Source organism: Labrus bergylta, chromosome 1 (assembly GCF_963930695.1).
Source record: "Labrus bergylta chromosome 1, fLabBer1.1, whole genome shotgun sequence".
Taxonomy (NCBI): Eukaryota; Metazoa; Chordata; class Actinopteri; order Labriformes; family Labridae; genus Labrus; species Labrus bergylta.
Genome location: NC_089195.1, coordinates 34,476,287 through 34,502,252, shown reverse-complemented (window position 1 = coordinate 34,502,252; position 25,966 = coordinate 34,476,287). Strand labels below are relative to the sequence as shown.

At 43.1% G+C, this 25,966-nt stretch overlaps 1 protein-coding gene across 2 annotated transcripts in view; it reads left to right on the top strand.

Annotated features, from left to right (window-relative positions):
• The window catches only part of LOC109999707 (myosin-10), a 69,738-nt gene that overhangs the window by 17,323 nt on the left and 26,449 nt on the right, over positions 1-25,966 (top strand). Inside the window, exons 4-18 of one of the 2 annotated variants that reach the window (XM_020654829.3) lie at positions 8,575-8,602; positions 10,300-10,402; positions 11,039-11,068; positions 12,390-12,407; positions 17,163-17,255; positions 17,672-17,735; positions 17,955-18,053; positions 18,163-18,306; positions 19,346-19,441; positions 21,439-21,557; positions 21,721-21,873; positions 22,139-22,312; positions 23,579-23,752; positions 24,590-24,704; positions 25,638-25,694. In XM_020654829.3, coding sequence (XP_020510485.1) covers positions 8,575-8,602; positions 10,300-10,402; positions 11,039-11,068; positions 12,390-12,407; positions 17,163-17,255; positions 17,672-17,735; positions 17,955-18,053; positions 18,163-18,306; positions 19,346-19,441; positions 21,439-21,557; positions 21,721-21,873; positions 22,139-22,312; positions 23,579-23,752; positions 24,590-24,704; positions 25,638-25,694 — 1,467 coding nt within the window. The remainder of the gene's footprint in view (positions 1-8,574; positions 8,603-10,299; positions 10,403-11,038; positions 11,069-12,389; positions 12,408-17,162; positions 17,256-17,671; positions 17,736-17,954; positions 18,054-18,162; positions 18,307-19,345; positions 19,442-21,438; positions 21,558-21,720; positions 21,874-22,138; positions 22,313-23,578; positions 23,753-24,589; positions 24,705-25,637; positions 25,695-25,966) is intronic. The other variant, XM_020654831.3, reaches the window with a different exon arrangement.

Here is a 25,966-nt window from a genome sequence, read left to right as displayed (position 1 = left end):
TCCAAACCTGGCGGGGATGTGTTAATTACCTCAGCCTCGCTGTAAAGCCAGTCTCTGCTCAGATGGGAGGTTAAATGAGGTGTTACCCAACAAAAACAGGGGTGTGAAACAGACCTCTAAAAACTCTGCACATCTGCCATTGATTACCGCTCCAGATACTTTACATAATTGCCATCGCCCGCGTTGCCGATGTGAACTCACTGACGTACGAGAAGCTAATTTTATCAGATCTGGAAACGTGTCGTAGGGAAACACTGATGCTTGCTTGAATAAAAAACATGTGTTAAAGGATCGGTCTGTGCAGCAGTTGGGATGGATCCCAATACTGGACTTGGATCAGCAGTGGTGAGAGTGTCCCCAGGTGAGGTTATGAAACAGGGGGTCTTTGTTCCATGGTAATGGTGAAATCCCCCCCCCCCTCCACCTTCGGCCTCTCCCAGGTGTTTAATCAGGGTGTGAGGTCAAGTCTAGCTCAATCTGGCCTTCACGAGTGTCCCAAACCACTGTCCAGGTCCATTTTCCCAACAATGAACAAAGCCACCCAGTTCACACGTCGGCAGCGTTAACTGTAATGATAACAGATTAAATGACGTCTTTGGTGTGTTCAAGCTTTCCGTTTATTGTGCAGTGGTGTCTGTTCTGTCAGGACAGTCTTATAAAATGAGCTCAGGAATGTTTATAGTGGCACAGCGTAAAGTCTCAGTAAACTCCGGGCCACATGGCACCAAAGAGGTCCAAAACAAAGAGAAATGACTCTGATGCCCTTTTGACCTCCGGCCTGAAACTCCTCCCGGGTGCACCGATCACGCTAAGCACTCAGGAAATTAGATAATCTTTTTTTTTAAAAGTCAAAGCAGCATATTTTAAAAGATCCTGAAGGAGCTGTGGAGGAGGACAGTTTGAAAAATCACTGAAACAAAGACTGTTATTCTTACATGGACAGCCAGCTGAAACAGATGTGGAAAGTGAGACTGCTCGGTCTCCTATTCACACTAGAAGATAATCAAGCTGATTTCAGACGTGTTTGTTTCCCACCTTCCCACAACAACGAGCAAAGTCCTGACTTCCCAACGATCAGCAAAGAGCAGAGTATTCATTGTAACTCCCCTCCAGCTGCTGCTGTAATGTGTGGAGCCTGTAATCAAACTGTCTCCTTGACTTCATCCTGGAGTCTTCTTTTTTTTAAATATATTTTCAGCAATAAGTTATGAATAAACTATGATTGCAAATTCCTTCTGCCCATTGTCCGCCATGTCGGTTTACTCTAAAGTCGCATTGATTGCAAGAGTTTTAATTTTAGCCAGGTTGGATGTGGATCAGTTGGTAAAGTCGGTAGTCTCTCAACCGGAAGGTTAGGGGTTCAATCCCCAGCTCCTGCAGATACATGTCCGAAGTGTCCTTGGGCAAGACACTTAACCCCAAGTTGGGCACACTGCTTTGTGTGTATGAATGGATTAGTTACTTCTGATGGACTCTTTACGTAGCAGCCTCTACCATCAGTTTGTTTACAAGCTCAAGTTCATTTACCATTTCATATTAGTTGCAGCGGTAGCAATGAAGCAGCGGGAGTAATATGGGGTTAAGTGTCTCACCCAAGGACACATCGGACATGTGACTGCAGGGGCTCGGGATTGAACCCCTGACCTACCCGCTGAGAGACGACCGACTGAGCCACAGTCGCCCGCAAGTACGCAGCAATATATTAGAAGTGCATCTTTTACGGTTTTCTTATTTTACACTTACAGAGACAGAAACAAAATCTGAAAAATTCTGACTTTTATCAACTGTCACCAGAATTCAGAACAATGTAACATCTGTTGTGTGACATCTGTTTGACCTCTAAGGGATCCAACCTGGTGGTAAACACATCTGTGAGCCACGACTTAAGATTGAAGCCTGTTTTCTCAGCGAATAAGATTGCTCGGTGTCTTCAGCGTCCAGTTAGCACAGCCGCTCTGTTTCTGCGTGACCATAAAGCTTCTGAGGCCGACAGTTCCTCCACTAAGGGGGCTCGTCACATTCTTCCTTGTTGTGATTCCTGGAGCCCCTGAAGCCTCTTCAGTAGCTCATGGGCCCCCCCCTTTGAAATGATCAGATGTGGATTTACAATGCAAATACCTTCTCGCTGTTGTCACTCAGCATGAAATGATGACTGGCAGACTTTAGTTTATATGACTCTCAGATATGTCCAAACTTCTTCCACTGGTTGTTTTTCTTTTCATCAGAGAAAAGAAGGAGCATCAGATCAGTGTTTCTTTATGAAATATTATGACTGAGAGAAGATTTATTTCTCCTCCGTCTCCCCTTCATACGCTTGTCTCTCTTAAATAGATCAACTTTGGTATGTCTTATTTTCCTTTACTGCTCGATGAGTTTCCATTGGCGTCCACACTGCCCGTCACCACTGATATATTTTGCACCTGCTGTATTTAAACAATCACAGATTTCCTTGACGATATTTCAGACGGGTGTCTTAGCTTGAGTTGGCACGAATACGTGGAATTACATTTTTAATGCTGTTGTCACCGTCGGTCAAACACAGTTAATCTTCAGATCGGTTTTCATTACAGACGTTCCTTCTCAGAAATGCTCCAGACATTGGAAACCAAACACTCTCTCCCCTTGCTTTTGTTTTCATTTTTTGGTCTTTGGCTGAAGCTTCAGCTCCTATTTGTGCCCACAGCAGAGGCCCTAAAACGGACGGTTAAAATGACAGACAGCTCAGACTTTTGAAAGATATACACACCTCTGTGACTGTTTCCAATCCCTTTGGACCAATAGTTAATAGATTTCTCAACCGTGGACGGAGCAGGGAGATGAGAGACGAGCCTGCATCCTTCTCTTTTATGGGCAGTTTAAACTCCTCTGGCGTCCCGTCATATGTGCAAACTGCTCCGAGGTGTTAAACTAATAAACATTCTCCGGCCCCCTCTGATTCATGAGACGGCTTCTCTGTGCCAAGAGGGACACTACCGACATCGAGATCCTTTATGATCAGCTAGCTTCAGATTTCTTCACTGTTGTTGTTTTATTTCTATTTCATACCAAAGTTTTTGCTCCATCCAATCCAAGAAAATCCTATGATAGACACATGGAAAACTTAACCACCACTTCTTTAGGTTGGAAAATTAAATATATGTGGCGGCATTTTTAGAAGGGTCTGTGATGAGGACCATTGTAGCCCTTAACCCCTCTTCCATCAGAGGGGGATGCTCGGCTTGATCGGCAGTATTGCATCGATCTATGTGTTTTTTTGAAAATGTATGGCATGACTAGAAATACATTTTTTTAAAGATACATTGTTGGGCATTTTGTGCCTTTATTGGAGAGATAGGACAGTGAAAAGAGTCAGAAATCAGGGAGAGAGAGAGAGAGAGAGAGAGAGAGAGTGGGGAATGACATGCGGGAAGGAGCCACAGGTCTAACTCGAACCCAGGCCGTCCGCCTGGAAGACTACAGCCTCCATAAATGGGTTGCACACACTAACCACTGCGCCACCAGCGCCCCAAGACAGTTATTTTAGTTTGTTAGTATCATCTCTGCAGATGATCCAAAACACAGCAGCATGACTGGTCTTCAACCTACCCTCCTCTGACTCCCAGTTACTGCTCACATCAGATTTAAAACTCTGCTGCTCGCTTACAAAACAGCGACTAAAACGGCTGACAATAATAATGATGATGTTGATGGTTTTGTTTGATAATGATGGTTTTAGGATGTTTTTGATGCTGGTTAGAATGTTCAAGATCAGCTGTGATTTTGTGCTCTGCCTCTGGTCACTTCCTGTCATCACCTGTGCTCTGCCTCTGGTCACTTCCTGTCATCACCTGTGCTCTGCCTCTGGTCACTTCCTGTCATCACCTGTGCTCTGCCTCTGGTCACTTCCTGTGCTCTGCCTCTGGTCACTTCCTGTCATCACCTGTGCTCTGCCTCTGGTCACTTCCTGTCAGCACCTGTGCTCTGTCTCTGGTCACTTCCTGTCAGCACCTGTGTATCTGATCAGACTTAAAGCTGTTGGTTTACACTTCTTGACGTTGTCTGTTTGTTAGATCTTTGTGTTGTTCTTACTCTCTGATGTCGCTCTGGATAAAGCGTCTGCTAAATGAATTGTAGTATTTGTCTAAAAAACATTGAGGTTTGCGGGTGTTGTCAAGTATGTTGTGTGCTTAGACCTCTTCGGTTCACAGATGTTGAGCTGGGCCTTAAAAAAACTCTCTTAGATAAATCTTCTTCTGGTGCGGCTGTGAGGAAGAAACGAACAAAAGTAACAGTTGCAGATGTTTTAGTCCATCTTTCTTTGCATGGCTCGCATCACAGTTTTCCATCTTACGTTTCCAGAGCTACATTATAGAAACGTTAAAGCTCCTGATTTACACTGACAGCATTAAGACGAAGCTCGGTTTCTTTCTGAAAAAGAGACAGTATCATGGTGCTCATGTGTCTTAATCCCCCTCATCATTCAGCCGACCTGATCTTCTGTTTACACCACTGTGGGTTGGTGGAGGTTTTTGTCCTGCAGTGACTCTTTAGTAAAAGCTTCATCAGCGTGCAGGACTGCTTTCTGAGGTGGTGAGTGTTTGCACTTCGTTGCTACTTCTAAATACAGGCATTAGCCATCAGTGGCAGAGACTGGCCTCGGCCCAGCGTGCCACAGACTCACAATGAGCTCACTGTCGTGAGGCTGAGATCAACACACCCCCCCCCCCCATCCTGTCTCCTCAGTGGGAGAAACACCACATGCAGAGCTGCTGTGTTGATGTCCAAGCCTCAAGAGATCCTCAAATCTTTCACTAAAAACCATCCACTTAAATACTTCTAATCCCACTCTCCCATCATAGTACATACTTTCATCTAGATATTATTATCACATTTACTGCCTTCCTGGTATAATGGAGTCATGTGAAGCTGGCAAGAACATCACCAATCATGTGAAACCCACAAACACAGCCCTTATGAGCATCAGAAATATCAGCCCCGGTTTGGGCAGTTTCAGCGCAGACTTCAGAAACAGTCGTCTGTCAGCGATCGCCTCTTTACTGTCTGGAGACGTTGTTGAGGTTGCAGCAACTGCGGCAGATTGTTGAATGGAAGTGAGCGGTCTCACGCTGACTGGATGGTATCTTTCACTGTCTGCAGTCAGTGTGATAAGACAGAGCTGAGCTGAAGACGTGTGTGACTCAGATAGGGATGTGAATGTTAAGAGGGATGAGAAAGAGGTGAGGGGGGGGGCTTCATCGTGTCATGCACAGAGCAGCAGTTGACGTGATGGCTCTGGAAATCCTAAAGGAGTAGCTTTTGTGTGTGTGTGTGTGTGTGTGTGTGTGTGTGTGTGTGTGTGTGTGTGTGTGTGTGTGTGTGTGTGTGTGTGTGTGTGTGTGTGTGTGTGTGTGTGTGTGTGTGTGTGTGTGTGTGTGTGTGTGTGTGTGTGTGTGTGTGTGTGTGTGTGTGTGTGTGTGTCAGGCCAACTCTCCTTGTTACGGTGCTTAACTGCAGGAAGTTTCTGGTCAAGCCAGGAAACCCAGGTTGTCCCTGATGAGCCATCCAGCTGTGTCCTCGCTCAGATAACCTTCATCATTTTACCCAGCAGTCAGCACTTCAGTCCAGGAAACCTTCACCTCCGGTGTTGTAGTCCAGCTCGGGGCTCCACATGTACACACTGAGTTTAAACATTGTCAGCACGCCTTACAGCAGCACTTCATATCACATTATCGGATTCTAAGTGATCAAAATAAAGCAATATATAATCAATATGTATTTCCCCCTCAGTATATGTTGTTGCTATGAGGACCAAAAGAACTTCAAGCAGTTTTAAAGGAGCATATTAAACGTAGTCATTCATTTGAGGAAACATCTGGTTTCCATTTAAATCTGGAGTTTCAATATTTTGAAAATCAGCACATTCTGTTTTTAGTTACCTTACAAATGAGGTCGTGCAAAATGGAGCTCCAGGGAGGGAGGTCTGATGATAACTCTGTGACACTGAAGTAAAGCTCTCGAGGATTTGACCTTTAGCATTCTGCACCTGATGGAAACATGTTCGTCTCTGTCCTCAGATCACCTCCTCTTCTGTCATTTTAAGCGTGCGTATCTCATTAGCTTGTTTGCTGGAAAACAGAGGAACCGTCCAGCAGTTTTTGTCTCATTTTCCTCGCTAACAGACTTCTTTCTGTTCTGCTCTATTAGATCACTTCAGCAGGTTTTCATGGCTCATCATTCTGACATGGAGTGGGTTGCTCACTCTGATTCAGGAACAGAGAAGTGATATGCAATCAGCACGCTTCATTTTCTGCCTCATTTTCAGATCTGTTCTTTTCTGAGCTCTTGTTGCCTCGCAGTGATTGGCTCGTTCAGTCTCAGGGCGATATTTAAAGTCACACAGGATGTGTCATCCCCCAATATATTGATAGTTTAACCCCTCGCTACAAGGCAATCTTCTAATGCAACAGCTTGTCAATCAGCAGTCACTGGTGAATCCTCCAATCAGCAGACTTGCAGAGTGTGCACTACAGAAGCATTTTTAACGTCCTGAGGGATCGGGCCCGGGGATGAACAGGCTCTTACTCATCAGATCGAGAAACAGGAAACTGTGTTAGCTGGAATGAAATCAGCCTGATGCATTGTAAATCTGACCGTCTTCAAACAGTCTGCAAATGTAATCAAAGTTTTCAAATGTGTTACCCTGACAACCCTCAGTGTAACATAAAGTGGAACGCAGTGCAGTCCATTTCAAGCCTGTTCATGCAGACATTGTTAGGACATGAAATAATCTTTAGATAAATGCATCACTGAGCTGCCGCTCTCACAGGCAGACATGTGGAGGACTTTCAGAAGAGAATCTGAAGACTTTAATCTAATCTTTAGACCTCTTGTGACTGAACAGGAGGCCCCTCTCCCTGTGGGGGGCATTGACGGGAAGACAAAGGACGTTTTTCCCATGACATCACCATCACTGTTATTCCCCCTCTGAGAGGCCGCTGCGATCTGCCTCACTCCCAGCTCACAAGACACTCTTTACTGGAATACCCTGGAGAGTCAATAAAGACACTTATATGATGTTTTTTATGACCTCGTTACCACGGTGATAACTGCCCTCAGCACAGCTCACATTAACATTTTTAGACCAGAAAGGAAGTCTCTAATAACTTCATTCAAGTCTGGCCAATAGTTTGGCGAGTGTCCATGGGGGCCGTTCAGATTGTTCCACTCTTCAAAGGTCAAAATATTAACCTTTAACTAGCTGCTTATTAGCGTGCTAATTAGTAGCATACTGACTGCTTGTTATTCATTATTAAGTGCTTATTAGTTTTTCTTAATGACCTTAGTCTAAAGCTAACTCTTCAACATACTCGGTGTGCGCCGCCGTCCGTTTCAGCGTTATGGTTTGCGCTGTCAGACGCCACGCCCCCTGTCGGACGCCCTGCCCCCTGTCGAACGCCACACCCCCTGTCGGACGCCCCGCCCCCCTGTTGAACGCCACGCCCCCTGTCGGACGCCCCGCCCCCTGTCGAACGCCACACCCCCTGTCGGACGCCACACCCCCTGTCGGACGCCACACCCCCTGTCGGACGCCACGCCCCCTGTCGGACGCCACGCCCCCTGTCCCACTAGGTCCGTTTCTGGAACGTGATCGCAGCCATGAGCAGCTGTCACACATCACATGAGAACTATGAGATCAGGCGGGAATAAAGAGAAAAACGTGCAAACAATATGTTGATTTGTCTTTCTGAGGATGATTTGTTGTTCATTTGGTGCCTGTTTTGACGTCATGCTGATAAAGAGAGCACAATATACAGGAGTCTGTATATTGTGTTTTACTTTGAAATTGACAGGATGCTCTGTGCCTTTTTTTTTTTTTGTCTGACTTCCTGTCCTGGTTGTTATTTTCTGTCTAACTTGACACATGCTTGCGGCGTGCTTGGACGAAAAATAGACTCGCAGCGCATTTGAAAGGGAGCAGAGTGTTGACGGAAATGTGGAAATAGGGAGTAATAGGTCATTAAATGAGAGCTTTCCTTTAAATCCTCCTAATTCCTGCTCATTGACAGTCAGTTAGGACGTTGTTGAACATGAATTATGATCTTACTTTCACCTTTTATAAGGTAGAAGTAAGCAAACGCATATTCAGATCATAATTCATGTTCAACTTCCTGAAGAGAGTCCAGCTCTTCCACCGCGCTAAGTGTTGGTAAATCGTGGAGTTTGAGTCCTAAAGTCCAAGTCTGAATATTAAACTGTAATATGACCATGAAGCTGACATTACAGTCGCCTTATCTCTCCTCCTGCAGTCATTTATCTTCACAGAGCTTCTTTCTGACATTTTGGACATCTCAGTCAACATGTTGTGAAAGGCTGTAAAGATCAAGCTGATGAAGATGATGATATTCAAACATTTAAAGTGCAGCTCATATAAACTCACACTCTCTGAGCTCGTCTTGGACCTTATCCTCGCCCTGCTGAGAAGACTAAACGTCTGGCTCAGTGTTTCAGTGACGAGGTTGTCAATCCAAAAGTGTGACAGCACAGTAGAGACTTTGACTCATTTCTTCTTTTGTCTCCTCTGCTCGTCTCCCACAGATCGAGAGGACCAATCCATCCTTTGCACGTGAGTACACAGATCCAGAATTTCACATTAGATTTGAGTGTGTCTTTGCAGCTCTCGTTTCATGATGATGCCTCTCTCTGATGCTGCTTCGATGAAATGCCTTTGTCCCCTTAATATGCTCTGAAAAAATAATTTGGTGTATTTCCATATGGCTTTTTCTCCCATATATTGTGGGTTCACTGAGTTCATTAATATAAGACTTTGCTTTGAATCCAATTGGTTATGGAGTTTTTATTTGTGGGGTTTTGTCATTTAATGTAAGGGTGTACAATCCTTGTGTGACGTTTTGGTTTAAATAATCCAAACAAAAAACTCAACTAAAACTTAAACCAACGACAAAAACCACCGACTTATCTTTAATGGCAGGAGAGAGACCTGGCTGGCACCCCGAAAACAAAATATTAAAGAGCAAAATAAAATCACAAGTCAAAGTGTCACAGTGTGTGGATTAATCAAACTGAAAATGACATCGAGACATTAGAGCAGTAATTACCCTAATCAGTGGTGGTGAAAGTGAACCAGCCGCCCCGAGGGCTCTGACAGTTCAGCTCAAATCGTTCATGTCAGCGACACTGACCAGGCCGTCACTACTCCGAGACAAAAGTGAGAAATGTGTGTCTGAGAAATGTCTGACATTTCTGCCATGCAGCCCTCTGGCGTCTTCTCAGTGACAAGTGCCACCAGACGACAGGAACGCCGGCAGAGACAAATACCAGAGAGGGTATCGAAACATAAACCGTGCAGCAGCTCGGGTCTTAATGCTGGATGATGAATGACGTGTCGCTCTGTGCCTTCTATATAGATACACACACACACACACACACACACACACACACACACACACACACACACACACACACACACACACACACACAGACTCAAAATAACTCTTTATCACACCTGCAGAATAATTAATTGCCAATTCCTTCTGGAATAAATCTTGGAATCAGTTGAGAAAACGGCCTTATGTATTGAAGTAAATATGTCTGTAAATAGAGGACCTTAGTGGGAGTGGCCTGTGTTGCTTTGCATTCTGGGATTTGGTGTCTTTCATCCACATGAGCCAAAAAAGACACTTTCTGCCTTTTCTCGGCCAAGAAGGCTCCAACTTCAAAATGTATTTCACATTTCTACATATATGACCCAATGTCAACACAGATTCATGTTTCAACAGATGAAGTATCCCTTTAAGCTCCACTCTCTCTGTCTTTACTCTCAGCCACATCACACTCACACAACCTGAGAGCAAAAACAATATTTAGTGCATACTTGGTGTGTGAAAATGTGCACTTACTGTAAAACCTCAAGTATGCTGTGAAGCTAAAGTGCTCCCCTCAGAGGTTTTGCAGATTTTCTGTCCTGCATGGACGTGCATCCAGCCGCCAGGAACCAAAGGCCTTAAGTGGGCTTACGCTCAAAACATACATGATAAGATCACCAGTTTGTTTAGTCTCAGTATCTAGATTATATATATATATGTATATATATATATATATATATGTATATGTATATGTATATGTATATGTGTATATATATATTTATGTATATGTATGTGCATTTCTGAGGGACAGGATGTTGGGTGTATACTCACCATGAGGTCACAGACTCTCCTCTGTAGATGTAGAGGGTTCAGAGTTTCACACACACTCCTCTGAGGATGTCTGTTTTTCTCTGTATTGTTTTCCTTCGTGTCTCAGAGGTGAATCAGGAGCCGGCAAGACAGAGAACACTAAGAAGGTGATTCAGTACCTGGCACATGTAGCCTCCTCCCACAAAGGAAGAAAGGACCACAACGCTCCTGTGAGTATTCTTCTTCTTCTTCTTCTTCATCTCCTAAATTGTGTCCTTTGTCTACCTAGCATTTTGTTCGGGTAGAAAAGCGCTGGTTGTGCGCTCGGAGGCGCTTGCATGAAGCGTTTGTGCGCTGAGAAGAAAAGCGCTGCACGTCCGTCCTGTCTCCATGACAACAGTCTGTTGTATGTTTGTATGTTAAGTACTGCATGTTTTTTTTATTCGAGATCGTTTAATTCCCGATCAGATGACGTCAACAGCACACTTCTGAAAAGTTGAAAGTTGAGCGCTCGAAGCAGCTGCACAAGAAAGCCGGAGCGCTTGGAAAAAAGACTCTGGGCGCTGCGCTTTATCTCCAGACGGCCACCAGAGGCAAATGCTCTCTTCTCTACTCACTGAAAACATATGAAAGAAAATAGACTCCTTATCTCAGGCAGAAAGAAAGAACTGTAGCTCTGAACAGTTACCAAGTTAGGAATGTGTTTGGCTCAACTTGAGATTAAAGTCACAGAGATATACCGACCAACTGTCACTATGAAAACAACGATACAGAAACCTGTGTGTGTGTGTGTGTGTGTGTGTGCGCTCTGACTTTGTGTGCACACAATCTAACTTTGTGTATTTTTGTTTTTCTGTAACAAACAGCCCGAATCACCAAAACCAGTGAAACCACAGGCAAGTCTTCTCTCTTTGTTATGCACCACGTCTACATGCTTCACTTCTATATTCCTCTGAAACAACATCTGCATGACAAACTATTAAAGTTCAAACACACCAGATGTCCTGCCAGCACGCCTTTATTTTGAAAAACCTTAAATGTTGTCGGCTCAGGAAACAGTATGTAGAGCATTTTTAGCGTCATCACTGTCTCTCTGTGTCAGACCCAAAGTGCAGGTGTAAGTACATTTAAAAAAAGATGCATGATGGTCGTGTTTCATGTGACCGACTCGTTCTCTATCCAGATGTGTCATCGTGTGTAAAACCTGCTCGCTGTCATCCTGAGTCACACACAGTGAAACGTAGTCACATGCATAAAGAACGTTTTCTTCTGCTGCAAAATCACTTTTAGCAACTTAACTTTGTTTATAGTTAAGTTTGAAGGGAAAACTTCTGCAGCACACGCTCAATTCAACACGGCGTTCTCATAACCACGGTGTACGGCGTTCTGATCAGGCGAGACACAGCTCTCTCGTACTTTGGGGGCCCTAAAACCCCCACATCGGTCGGGGCCCTAGTCTCTTGGTGATTGTTTTTGGATGTAAATTTGAAATGGTTATTTCACTATTATTAAATGTTATGGGCTGTATGAGTGACATATTGAATATTCCCCACCAATGAGAGACTGTCAATCACATGAGGGCGGACTATTAAGAGTTTCCTCCCATCCATCCATCCATTTTCTCGTCTACCTCGGTCTACCCCGGTTTCTCCTCCCAGTTGGGCACGAGGAGGTTTCCAGGATGATCCTATTTAGAGTTCTCATTCATACATTGTTCTCTGTTGACTTCTGCTGTAACGTCTGTTTGCACCGTGTTCAAAAAGCTGAATCGACCGTGTGCTCCAGAAGTTCTCCTCTGATAATCCGTCCATGTTCTGAGACGCAGCTGTTTGCAACGTTTGTCAACTGAAGCGCAGACTCACCTTCTCTGTTTGATGTTTTTTATGTGTTTAACATCCTCTTACATAAGAAGGATTATCACTCCTGTCTCAAGTTTAAGATTTCCAAAAAAAGCAAAGAAATGTTCAGATTGTTTAGCTGCAGAAAGATTCAGATGAGATGGTCAGGACTCAGAGCCCTGCAGGTAGAAACCTGAGAGAAAACCAAGAGTCTGTAAGCTAGAATAAAGTCCAGAGGGTTCAGTTTTACAGGATGTTAAAATACGATGATGTAGCTCGTGTCTGGAGTCAGATCAGATGTTTAGCCGTGCAGCTTGATTTGTATTGGTGCACTTTCTTATGTCGCATAATAACAATTGAATCTCCCCATATCCTACAGAGCGGAGCCCTGTTTTATGTGAGTAGCATGTAGTTTTTCACCTCTCTCACCTCACTCACAGAATGAAAGAAAAACTCTGTTAGCACTGACTATTAACCCCTCAGAGTAACACTAGCACTATTCACTCTTTGATTTAGCTCTGACGCCGCTCCAAGATGCTTTCCATCTAACCTTTACTCCATCAGCTGATGATGTGCTGCAGCCTCTGCATTGCATGATCCCCTCTTTAACATATCGAGCATCAACATGACGTACAGCGTGACGACTTCTCCACCCAAAGAAATAAATCATCCCTCTTACCGTCATTCATAAATCTAGAGGCCAATAGGAGCTGAGAGATCCCCTGATGTTAATGTGACTTAACCCCACTGGTTGATATTTCAAAAACATGTTCGCATTTAGTTTATTATGTTTACATTTTATGTAACCAGGAGTTTTCCTTTTAAGATGCAAAAATCTCCCGAGGTCTGAGTAATCCAGCGCACACCCGGATGGTTCAGATCCACTTTAAAGTTTAATGCAGAAACATTAGTGCGTGTGGCTTCCTCTGGTTCGCTCTCCACTTGGTTAGCGACAGGTGTGTGTTGATATTTTGATGTGTGTACTGTACCTTTAAATCTCTGTGCAGGGAATATAAAGAGAAACGTCCAAAAAATGTGGACACATGCGAGCTACTTCAGGTAGGGCTGGGCAATTAATTGAAAATTAATCGAAACCGATGATTATTTTGATTATTTTCAGGGCAGAGTCATCCAATCTGCGAAATGGAATCAAAGTCCTTCATTTGGACAAATTTTGTCTTTAGGGAAGACAACTCAGAACTGCAGAAAAACTGTTTGCAAGAAATACAGGTTATTTATTTTCTACTGTTTCAGAGAAATTAATTTCTACTTTATAACTAAAATGTGTCATTTTCATTTCAAGCGATGCTTTGATTTCAGTACAAAATATTCAATAACTAACCACAAAATAGTTCATCAGATATGCACTCTCTCATTAGAAAACATATCCCAGTGTAGCATGTGGGCTAATTGTGCATTTAAGTCAAATTTAAATTAGGAAGAAATGAGGTAGGTCTCTCGGAGCTCAAATGTGAATACCAACAAAATCCAAACACAGATAAATTTAAATAATAATTATTGTATTTCACATAAAAAAATACTTCCAATATAACAAAACAATAAATTCAAACAACCAACATAAATATCCTCTTAATCAGAAAACGCTTCTTGGGTCCATCAAAAACCAAAAAAAAGTCAATGTCTTTTGATCCGTGTTCAAATGTCTTTATAGATCCTACCAACTTGTAGGCAGGGTAGATCTCGTAGGTTTTAGCTCGCCATCTCCACGCTGTAAGGTGCATACACAAAAACCTGACTTATAAAAAAAAAAAGGTCATGACCAGTGAGTCCATTCATTGTGCATTCATTGAAATATTCATAATCGGATCTCATTGAAAACCCCATTACTTAAACATCACAAAACATAAATATACCTTTAACTTTAGGTTATATCTAATTGGATGGAATTAATCAATCATCTACTTATATATCTACAACCCGGGATTAACCATGGGATTTCCTTATGAAATGCCGCAATACATGCCACGGTTTCCAATGACAAGGCCCCGTACACGGCCGTGGCTTAAATCAGGGGTTTTCCCAAGGGGATTCTGCATATACATTTCTCCCGCAATTCCCGCAGAAGAAAACAACCAACCACGTTTATCACTCATCTAACATTAAAAAATACACAGTATACCATATACCATATACAACATACAACATACAACATACAACTCACCGCTGTGTAAATCATAAACTTGTTGTCCCGTCTTGAGCAACCAAACAATTCTGCCTCTGCAGCATGCGATGAGGTGAGGGGAAGTTTATGATAGGTGGGAGGAGTTCTGATAGGTTGAAGATTTTAGAGGAGTTCAAGTGAGATTATGGAATGTTTAATAAAAATAAAAATAGGGAAATAAATAAATATAAAATAAAATGAAAACCAATTATTCTTAAGTTATGGAAGTTCACTGAGGTCACTCCCCTCAAAAGGAAAAAAAAAATAGAGGGCTAATATTTAATTCAATTTAATTAACCTGGGTTACACCAGCTTTAATAGTTGAGCAAATTTACAGTGGAGACCATGTCAGAGAGCTGAGGGCAAAAAACAAAAAGGAAAACAATCGTTCATTAATCGTAATCGAGGTCAAATGTTCAATGAATTGTGATGTTGATTTGAGGTCATATCGCCCAGCCCTAACTTCAGGCAGTCGACTCTAGCTGCTCTGATTTCCCAGCATCCACCTGTAGGTTCCGAGGAAACTTCTGCATGCAAATAACAATTGTGAGGAGTGATGCCGTCGGAGCGTAGACGCTAAACACAAAATTTAATCTGCTGCAATAAATATTTTAAACGATACAAACCTGAGTCGTCTGATTTTTGGTCCCTCAAGTCTGGAGTCTTGGCGTGCAGTACAGCCATCATGTGTGTTATTCCTCTTTGGTTAAAGAGCTCTTTATGTTTTTGCTCTGTCCAGACATAACGGACCACCAATCAGTGCAACTTTACCTCATGAAAAACCTCCCATTATTTGGACATGTATCTTTCTCTACTGCACAGAGATTTAAAAAAAAAGAGATTTAGCTCGTTTTAATCATGAGACAGAACCTCTTCTGACCTTTTCTTTCTTTTTGGATTCAGCCTTAAAAATCTCTGTTGGCCCCCGATGAGTTCTCCACGCTGGCTTGTTTCCATCCAGATTTAAACACTTTGAGACATTTCCAAACGACTTGTTCTCGATTTTTTTCTTCCTGCTGAAAAGAGCGACTCGTAAGATTTGTCCGACTTTATGAGCGCCCCTCTGGAGCAGATGTTGAGCAGGGAACACACATTCACTGTTTGAGATTTAGTGGAACAGTTTTGATCCTCTTTGAGTCCACTCAATCTGTCCTCAAACACGGCTCCATGGCCTGCCAAGACGCCTGCAGTTTGATAACAGTGGCAAAAAAGTAAATAAAAGGATCGTCTGACGCAGTAATGACAGTTTTTTGTCTTGACATGAATTCTGTGTTATTGGACGTATTCAGAGTATCAGGTGAAGAGTGGAGAGAACAAACTGCTGAGCTGAAGCTGCTTTATAACGTGTACAACTTTCCTGGGGGGGGGGGGGGGGGGGGTTGCCTTTATTGAACAGACAGGACAATGGATAAAATAAAAAATCAGACTCCTGATATTTGCGGGAGGAGATCAGGAGAGTTTCAGGAGCAGCCCTCCTGAAATATTCTTGATATTTTTTAAGGAGAGGGCGAGAGAGAGAGAGAGAGAGAGAGAGAGAGAGAGAGGAAATAGGGCGAGAGAGAGATGAGAGAAAGAGGAAGAGAGAGAGAGCGAGCCTCTGTCAGATGTGTGATATGCTCACTTTGTAACAGGAATGTGGGTCAGCTTGTAATGCTTCTAAATTGCCCCCCTGCTGCTGTTTGTAATCTGCTCTTTGTTTGTGTGTGTGTTCAGCAGACGACACAGATGGGTAGAGGTTGCCAACAAACAATTTAAACTACCAGTTTGCGCCGCTGGCCTGTGTTTATACAGAAACAACTTGAGGTCTGAATCTTCTGCCTCCTCTGGGCTCTGACGGCTGGAACAGGACCAGGTCCATCCAGTTCAGCTCTGCTCAAACACTCACTTAAAAGCGGCCCGTCCTTGCTCCCCAGCCAAAGATCGTATTACACATCTCACATCCTGAGTGCAGCGCTGAATCCTCATCTCTCCTCTGGTGGAAAACGGCCTCCTCAAACGTTCAGCGTGTGCAGCTATGTTTGACGTAATGGGAAAAAAGTTCCCCTCAGCCACAAGAAGAAAAGTGAAACTGCAGAAAGAAATCATTTTGGAGTCTCTGGTCATGACTAAACCCACAATGTGGCTCTGATGGAAACACAGCGGACCACCTGTCCAAACATCTGCATAATCCCTCTTTCATTGATGCAGCTTCTTAAAGTGAGAAAAGTGTTTCTGTCGGGTGTTGTGGATGTGATAAGAGAGTCTGTCTGGGAAAAAAAAGCCAAAATGTTTCCTCGTTAATCATCAACAAGCTTTCTCTGCTTCAGTCGTGAATGCAGAATCATTTTCCAAAGATGAAACTTTGCAGGAGGATTTGACTGGCTTGTTAAAAAAGTTTCAGTTTAAAAAAAACACAAAGTTGTTGAACAATTTCAAACCTTTAACCGTATCAGTATTATATTCAAAGTCAATAGATTGATCACATCAAATGTCCAACTGAGTTATGAAGTTTTTTTCTAGTTTTTAAAATTGAATCTTAAAATATAGAGAAGTCAGGTCACTCAAAGAAAGATGTGGAAACATTCCTCCCAGAAACAAAACCAGTAAACCAGTAAGAATCATCGAATTTGACTGTCAGCTCATGTAGAAATGTTTAAATACGTTCTTAGAATAAAACAAGAATACATACATAATAGGAGTAAAGTAAAGGACTGAGGGAAAAATATTAAATTAAATTAAGATGAGGCTGCTCGTTGTGCAGTCGTTAGCGCTGTCCCCTCACAGCGAGGAGGTTCCTGGTTTGAATCCCCCACAAACAATCTTTATTTATATAAAACACATGACCAGTCTCTGAACGTCTGCTGTCTTTGTTTGCATGTTTGTGTTGTTTGTTTCTCTTAAACTCAGCCATATTATTATTTCTTCTTCATTGTTGATCTTGATTTTCACGGCTGCTTTGACGTCTCTTTATTTGTTTGTTTGTTTTTTCAGGGGGAATTGGAGCGTCAGCTTCTACAAGCCAACCCTATCCTTGAATCTTTTGGGAACGCAAAGACCGTGAAAAATGACAACTCGTCACGATTTGTGAGTACAAACAAATATTACAATCATGAACACTGGCTCTAGTGGGCAAGAGAAGTGGTTCAGATAGAAGTGATTGTACCCGACCTAAAAAGCCTCTGCATGTTTCTAATAAGCTCCACGAGCAGAAACGTGCTCAAACTAGGATCAATATTGGAGATGCTTTTGAAAAATGGAGAGAGGTTAGAACACAGAAAGGTTTACAGACCCATGCAGAGCTGGATAAACACTGAAGCTTCAGAGTCCACCACATGGTGACCTAGAGAGGAGGGGGGGCGGGAGACAGCTCTCTAACGTTTTGAATTCAGACAGCAGTACACATTTTAAACACTAGGTGTCAGAGTCACATACTGCTCCTTTAAGGGAATTTTCTCCTCCATGACTCCCCTAACAATCCTGATTTGTGTCTTCTTCTGCAGGGGAAATTCATCCGGATCAACTTTGACGTCACCGGTTACATTGTCGGAGCAAATATCGAAACCTGTATCCTCATTAACATCAGCAGAACTGACCGAGACTTTAATGACTGTTGAGATGTTTTCAAAGAGAGTAGCGTTCGTCTAATTTTATAAAAATGTGAAACAAACTTTAAAGTAGATGATTGACTTGCACCCTCAGTAGTGTCACACATACACAAACTGAAACATCTCAATCAAGCTGACTCAGCATAAAGAGTTTTTGTCTTTGACCGGACCGTGTCAGACCTTCTGGAGAAATCCAGAGCTATTCGTCAAGCCAAAGATGAGCGCACCTTCCACGTTTTTTACCAGCTGCTGGCCGGCGCTGGAGAACACCTCAAATGTAAGTGAAACACCGCTCCTCCCTGTGAGTCCAGTGGGTTTTTACCTTTGAGGAAAAAGATGAATTGTCTTCCCAGATTCCTGAATGTGTTCCGTGTTTCTCTCCACAGCGGACCTGCTTTTGGAAGGATTCAATAACTACCGTTTCCTGTCCAATGGAAACATCCCCATCCCGGGCCAGCAGGACAAAGACAACTTCCAGGAGACAATGGAGGCCATGCACATCATGAGCTTTGGCCATGAGGAAATTCTGGGTATGTTTCAGAACACACCATGTTCTTTTTGTAATTTGTCTAGTGTTTGTTTTGTTCATTTAAGAAAAGGACACAGCCTTTGGTGTTCCTAACAGATCAAGATCTGGATTTATATTGGGGGTTTTTCCAGGCTGGGTCACAGTGAATCAGTGATTAGATTATCTTTGAGCTCTGTAAACAAATTAATTTGTATTATTTTGCCAACCATTCATCAGTTATACAGTTCTAAGCAAGCAGCAACCTCCGGGGTAAGGGTTAACCTGCAGTTCCTTGAATGTCCACTTGAGGCTTGCTGCAAAAGCCAAGGAACTCACATTAAGTCTTGCGGCTGTGGCTCAGTGGTAGAGTCTGTCCTCTCAGTCACAACCAGAAGGATGGTGGTTTGATCCCCAGCTCCTGACTGACATGTGCATGCTCAGCTCCAGCGCTTTGTCTGTCGTCTGTCACTAGTTTGACTGAAAGTTATTTTGAAACTCCATTTACAATATGGCAGCTGCCATCGTTGGGCTTCAAAACCAATGCATGACGTCACCGAGACTACGTCCATGTTTTATACAGTCTGGACTTGATTCATTGAAGGATTGGCCGGCCGTGCTAAATTTGTCCAAATGATTCAAATAGACTATTCTATTTCACAAAACACACACAAAGGGTTGAATACATCCCCAAATGCGCTGCACATCAAAAACCATCGCTGTGTTCCGATGCTGTTTGAGTGTATTTAAACGAACCCAGTGTGCAGTCATTTGGGGAAAAAGTGCCTCTTAGTTTGCAAATCCCCTCCTCTGAAAATCCTTTAATTCTTCTTGTTTATCAATAATATTTCACAGACAGCAGAAGGACATTTGCAAAATATTCTGTGCATCAAAAAACTGACATAATGTAGTTAGATATAAGAAAAATATTCTCCTTCTTTTGACCATTACTCTTGATCAATCAATCCTCTCCTTTTGTCTTGTCAATGAAATGAAGAAGTTTGTTTTGTTTTCACCGCTTCATGTGGCACTAATGCTGTTTTCTCTTTTTCTTTCCTCTGTAGCCATGTTGAAGGTGGTGTCCTCTGTGCTGCAGTTTGGAAACATTATCTTTAAGAAAGAGAGGAACAGTGACCAGGCCTCTATGCCTGACAACACTGGTGAGAAACACACACACACACACACACACACACACACACACACACACACACACACACACACACACACACTTTTACATCTGCTGTATCTCCTCGTAGCTCAGGGCTCACAGGTCAAAACCTCCTCCTCCTCCTCCTCCTCCTCTTCCTTTTCCTCTCCACATTCATACTTCAGCTCCTCTGCTGCTCTTTCCCTGCCTCCCTCTCGCTGCAGACCTCATCCTCACCACAAAGGAACTCCTGATTTATGACTTTATGTCATTCTGCCATTAAAGCCCGATCATTATGAGGATTTACTCCTGGAGGAAATGGGGCACAGCGGTCCAGTTCCTCCACATGTGGCTCTGCATATTTGGCGCTCACAGGAGGGAGACGGGGAGATAGAGCGAGTCTAAAGCCAGTGACGAGGCTCGGCCAGATAGTCTTTAACGCGAGCAGCAGAACTCAAGATTGCTTCTTTTTTTTTACTTTTCCACTGGCTTCAGCAAAAAGAGAGAAATTACATTTTCCTGAGAGTCATTCCACATAAAACATCTTAGAAGTAAAAGTTCATTCTCTCTCTGGCTTTTGTAGCGTTTTTTATAAATCTTTATTAAATCTGTTAAAAGTCAAACAACTCAATCAAATCATTTCAATAAAAATAAAGCCAATGGGTAAGTGCTAAATACTGCAGTTCCTCAAGCGTCCACTTGGGGCTCATACAGAAAATTGCATTTTTGTCCTAGATAGATGTCTCTGTCCGCTCACACTGTAAGAGGGAGAATTTATCTTATTATAAGAATTATTCATAAAAAGGGGCGTGGCTGATTTTGACTGACAGCTAGTATGTGCAGCTGTGCAAGGCAAGGCTTAGCTCCTTAGCTCCGCCTCTCAGCCTGTTGTTAAGTTGACTGAAAGTCAGTTTGAGACAGCATCTCCAACATGGCGACCGCCACCGATGGACTTCAAAACTCAGCTCTTCGTTTTCACTTCCTGACATTGTCTCCTCCTCTCTAGATCCTTGCTTGACTTGTACTTACTCTCTGATGTACGATAAAAGCATCTGCTAAGTGAATTGTAGAAACCAACGAGTGATGTCACTGAGACTACATATATATAGGCGTTTTCAGACGGCAGGAACTTGTTATAGTTCGAGGAACTGTTGGAACCCTCCCCCCTTTTTTATTGATTCCACACTGCAGGAACTGTGAACCATATTATTTCCTAGAACCCGGTATAGAGGAACCTTCTTAGCGCCTGCTTCAGACAGAAGAAAGTCTCCATGTTGAGTAGTTCTTAGGGAACCTAAAGTGGAAAGTCCCTGGAACTGTTACCCAATATGTGTATACAGTCTACAGTCACTTAGCTAGCTTCATGACTCCACACATGGCATAAAGAAATGATATTTAAAGAGCTGCATAGAAACTGCTCGTTGTACACGATGGAAACCATCACACAGGAAGACAGTTTAAACTAATAGTGGGCGATAGAACGATCTTAGATCATAGAGGATTTTAACGTGCTGACGATCTGCCAAAGCAGAAAGATCGTAGAACCGGGCTATTGTGTTTTTTATTATGCTGCAGTTTATGCTCCGACACAGACGCGTCTCTCCAAACCTTCAAATTGTGCATAAATTCTGATCAAATTGAGGGAAATACGTTTCTGGTGCTAAAAATGTTCTGGGTTAAGACATCCTACAAAGATGTTTTTCAAATAGATTAAACTTGTCAGCTCAGTTTTTGTGCATTTAAAAACATTATACAGGGAAATAAGTTTGGTTGAACTGGCCAAAAAATATCATGATATGATATTTTTCCCATATCGCCCACCTCTAGTTTAAACCTTTTGTTCCCTCTGGGAGTTCTCTAAAACCAGACCGTGTTTTATATACCAGAGCGACTTATATTCTGGTTTTTACCGTATTTTGATCTTCTGTTTAAATACTCCTTCTCTGGCTTTCTTCTGTTTTCATTAGAATAAATGGTTGTGCTTTTTTTTTTTCCATCTCTGTTTCCTAGCTGCTCAGAAGCTGTGTCATCTCCTGGGAATTAATGTAACAGAGTTTACTCGAGCCATCCTGTCCCCGAGGATCAAAGTGGGACGAGACTACGTCCAGAAGGCGCAGACTAAAGAGCAGGTCAGTGAGCTGCGTTTGAGCTGTTTGAACATTTAATGCTCAGAGAAGTTTGTAATGTTATGTGTTTGAAGCTCCTTGTTTGAAATCACCTGTGACCATGAAAAGATCCTCTCACTAGTATCTGTGCTCCTCCTCTCGGTCTCTTCTCCCCCTCCCCCTCCAGGCCGACTTTGCCGTTGAAGCTCTGGCTAAAGCGACGTACGAGCGTCTGTTCCGCTGGCTGGTCCATCGCATTAACAAAGCTCTGGACAGGACCAAACGTCAGGGCGCCTCCTTCATTGGAATCCTGGATATCGCTGGTTTTGAGATTTTCCAGGTTTGGATCCAACTCTTCTGATATTTGGAGACGACAGTTCTCTCCCGTTCGTTTGCACAGCTCCTGATATTGTTTTAAGACTTGTGTAAATCAGTGAACTTCTTGAGATGAAAGATACAACAGAAAACTAAAAAAAGTACTTGGTCTTTTTTTCGATTCTCTGATTTTTTGAAATTTGAAAAAATCCCCCCAAAAAAACGTCCAACCAGAATTTTCATTTTTTTTAGACACCTCACTGAGTGTTGTTTTCTTTCCCCTCCTGCAGCTGAACTCGTTTGAGCAGATGTGCATCAACTACACCAACGAGAAGCTGCAGCAGCTCTTCAACCACACCATGTTCATCCTGGAGCAGGAGGAGTACCAGAGGGAGGGCATCGAGTGGAGCTTCATCGACTTCGGCCTCGACCTGCAGCCCTGCATCGACCTCATCGAGAGGCCGGTCAGTGAAACGGATTCATTCGTTCTTCCTTCTTTGAATGTCTGCATATAGAGAACAAACCATATGACGTATTTATGTAGACCAACCCGGAAGTAGCATCGCCATGGGGTCTAATGAGAATTCGCCAGTTGGGATTTTGGATCGTTGCAGAAAATAATCTCTGTGTTAAACACACGTTTCTGAAGCGTAGGCGTTTTGTTCAGCAGGATAATCTTCACAGATGAACGCCATTTTTCTGATGTTTGAAGAGTTAATGCGGCGGACAGAAGTAAAAAGCTAACGTTATGCTACAAGCTAACGACACCACGGTGGGATGATTGTGACGTCACTAGCGTTATGCTTCAGACGATCTCCGATAAACTAATCCACGTAGCTTAATAAATAGTTTACTAACATAATATTCACCTGAACCTAAAGATTAAACCTACAGGAGACATCTCCGACTAGTGAGAGAGTTCTCCCCCTCTGTGTCCGGCGTGATGACCTTTAATGACCCCGACAACCACTGTAGTCACATTTAGCCTCTTGTTAGCAACCGCCTTTTTAAAGACGAGTAAAAACTTCAAACTTCACAAGTGGAGGTATTACCTAACGTAGTTTATGTGCTCTAACAGAACACCAACATCTCTTCAGCTTGTGTTAACCACAGACCTTATTTCAGGCGTCTAACCACAAACACATTCAAAATCCCCGTTGACTTTTAGACGTTAGACACCATGGCGCTCAAATGCTAACTTACTTCCTGGTTTTAGGACTCATTCCTGTGGCGCCCTATTCAGCAATGCAACCAATTTACCAGTATGAATACTGAGGCGCTCATTACTGTGAGTGCAGCCCCTCAACATCACCCACTGCCCGCGACATGACGCAATTGACAATTCCCTCCCATTTATCGTGTGTACGGCCACTCGGCTCCACAAAGCATGCCGAGCACTCCAATTGATTGCAAGGAGTGCTGGGAAAGACAGCGACGCAGACGAGGCTGGCAGCGCCACTTTTTAACATCTTTTCCTCCTCATAATGACATAATGAAGCATTAAAAGCAGAGGGCGGTATTCTGTTGAGTACATAAAGCTTGTAGAGTGCTGGACTGATTGAAATACTCCTCAGTTAAAGTCACTGAGGTCCAGCATGCTCCTTCATAACGACATCACTTTAAAAAAAAGAAAGGAGCATCCTTCCTTCTGGGTGAGGTCATGTGATGTTCCGTGTTTTCTCTCTCTCTGAACTCTTTCTGTTCTGTCCTGTTTTTAAATGTCCCTTCAGGCTCACCCTCCAGGTGTGCTGGCCCTGCTGGATGAAGAATGCTGGTTCCCCAAGGCCACGGACAAGACCTTTGTGGATAAGCTGATCCAGGAGCAGGGCACACACACCAAGTTCCAGAAGCCCCGGCAGCTGAAAGATAAGGCCGACTTCTGCATCATCCACTACGCTGGCAGGGTACGCAGCCCCCCCCTCCCCCCTCCCCCCTTCCGTTTATCTCTTTTAAAAACCACACTCAGCAGGTCTCTGCGTCAGCTTGACTGTGAGCGAGGAGCTGCGAGGCCGCCGCTGGCCGGGTTTCAGATGAAAAACTGAAATTGGGTCTTTACTTTGAAATTACATTTTTATTGAAGGATAAAGCTTTCCTCATATGGAGTTTGTTTTGAGGGCAGAGGTCAGACTTTCCTCTCACATAGGAAAACATTGTTATTCAAAGACTGAAACGACCATCATGTTCGAGTTTGATTGTTGGATATAATTTGATGGGAGAGTGGATAGAGTAGGACATTGGGCAGAGAGAGAAAGTGAGGACAAATTTAAGAATCAAAGAGTTTAAGTCGGGAGCTGCTGGTCTGACAGTTCAATCAGGAGAGACTAAAGTAAGAGATTACCATTATGGCTAGTGAGAGAATATAACCAGCTTTCTGCTTCCTCCCGCTGAGCTCCATTTAGAGCGCCCGCCTGATGTGCAGAGTGTTAGGTCCTCTTGAGCGTGCGACCTGGGTTCGAGTCCGGCCTGTGGCTCTTTTTTTTCTTTTTTTAAATCTTTTTCATTACATTTTTGCAGACAGTACAACATGATATCACATAGGAGTAAATCAGAGCATCTGCATAGAGTAACATAGATACTAATAGGACAATACAAGTAGACACAGACACATATGTAAAAAAATAATAATAATAATCATAAAAATATATATAAATACATACATATACGCAAATACATTCAGTTTGCTGTTTGCAGTTTCTGACTCAGCAGGATTAATACTGTGTCCTCTGACTCGACTGTTCCAGGTGGACTATAAGGCGGACGAGTGGCTGATGAAGAACATGGACCCGCTGAATGACAACGTGGCCACCCTCCTGCATCAGTCCACGGACAAGTTTGTGGCGGAGCTTTGGAAAGACGGTAAGCTGCCTCACTTTTCTTTTCTTCTTAGCACTCGAAGCGTTAATAAGATTAGCAGGGATGGGGATCGAAAGATTATATTTGCTTTTCTTTGCCGCTATGTCCCGGCTGTCATATTTGTTGGTTTGAACTGAGTCCACTCCTGAACTCACCTGCTGCGCTGTCATTGGCTGGAGGAAACACACCAGCTCCCCTACTAGAAACTTCCTGAGTCAACCAGATCAAACCAGAACAGTAAAATCCAGTCAGAGGACAGAGTCTCTGCAGACACAGTCACCACCACACACAAGGGACGATGGAGCAGCTTCACTTTGGTATAAGTCTGTATTTTATTTTGTAGGAAAAAGCTTCTGGCTCTGTCATTAAAGGCTTTATATGTGATTTTTTTTTGATCCAGCAGATGTCGCCCTTGAGCACCAGAATGAAACCAAAACAACTCGCGCTGCATTGTTTTGTTAGCATGCTAATGCTAACGATGTAAATTTACCTGAAATGAGCGTGATCTAGAAACACAGTTAAGCAGTGAGTACAGTATGTTATTCTTCTTTTCTCTAGTCCCTCAATTAAACATCTTTTATACACGAGGGGAGGAGTCAGCCGGCCGTCCTGGCGATGTAAACAAACTGAAGATAGAAGTTATTTTCAGAGGATATACTTGATTTCTATTATATTTAAGTGTGAAAAATCACATATAAAGCCTTTAAGGACTTAATGATGGTCAAATAAACGATCCCCATCCCTCGAGAAAGGAGGAGGAGTCTCTTCATATAGTACCTGATATCTTATTTCCTGAACGAGCTCATCGGTTTGTCTTTTAATGAAGCTTACTAACAACAGCAGTGTGCCTTATCGAGTCGGTCCTTCTTATTAATAACTGAACGTAACACACCCCTTCCCCCCTCCCCCTCTCTCTCTCTCTTCTCTGTGTTGTAGAGATTCAGACCATTCAAAGGGCTTCATTCTATGACACTAGTCTGGATGAGCCAGCAGGTGAATGACTGGGTCGAGCTGTAGCAGACCTGGGCAGAAATAATAACTGCTGTAAAACACTCTTCAAAGATCATGATTTTAATAGCTATGAATATTTTTGCCCAGATCTGGCTGTATGTGTCACGCTTCAGCCGGCGCCGTGTCTGTCATAGCTATACTGTGGCTCCCATTTGCTTCCAGGCTGCATGGCTCCCTTGTGTCAGCCAAAAGAAGTAATGCCTGATTCCTAAAGCACTTAAAGTAGTCTTATTGCTCCCTCTGGTCCGAGTACT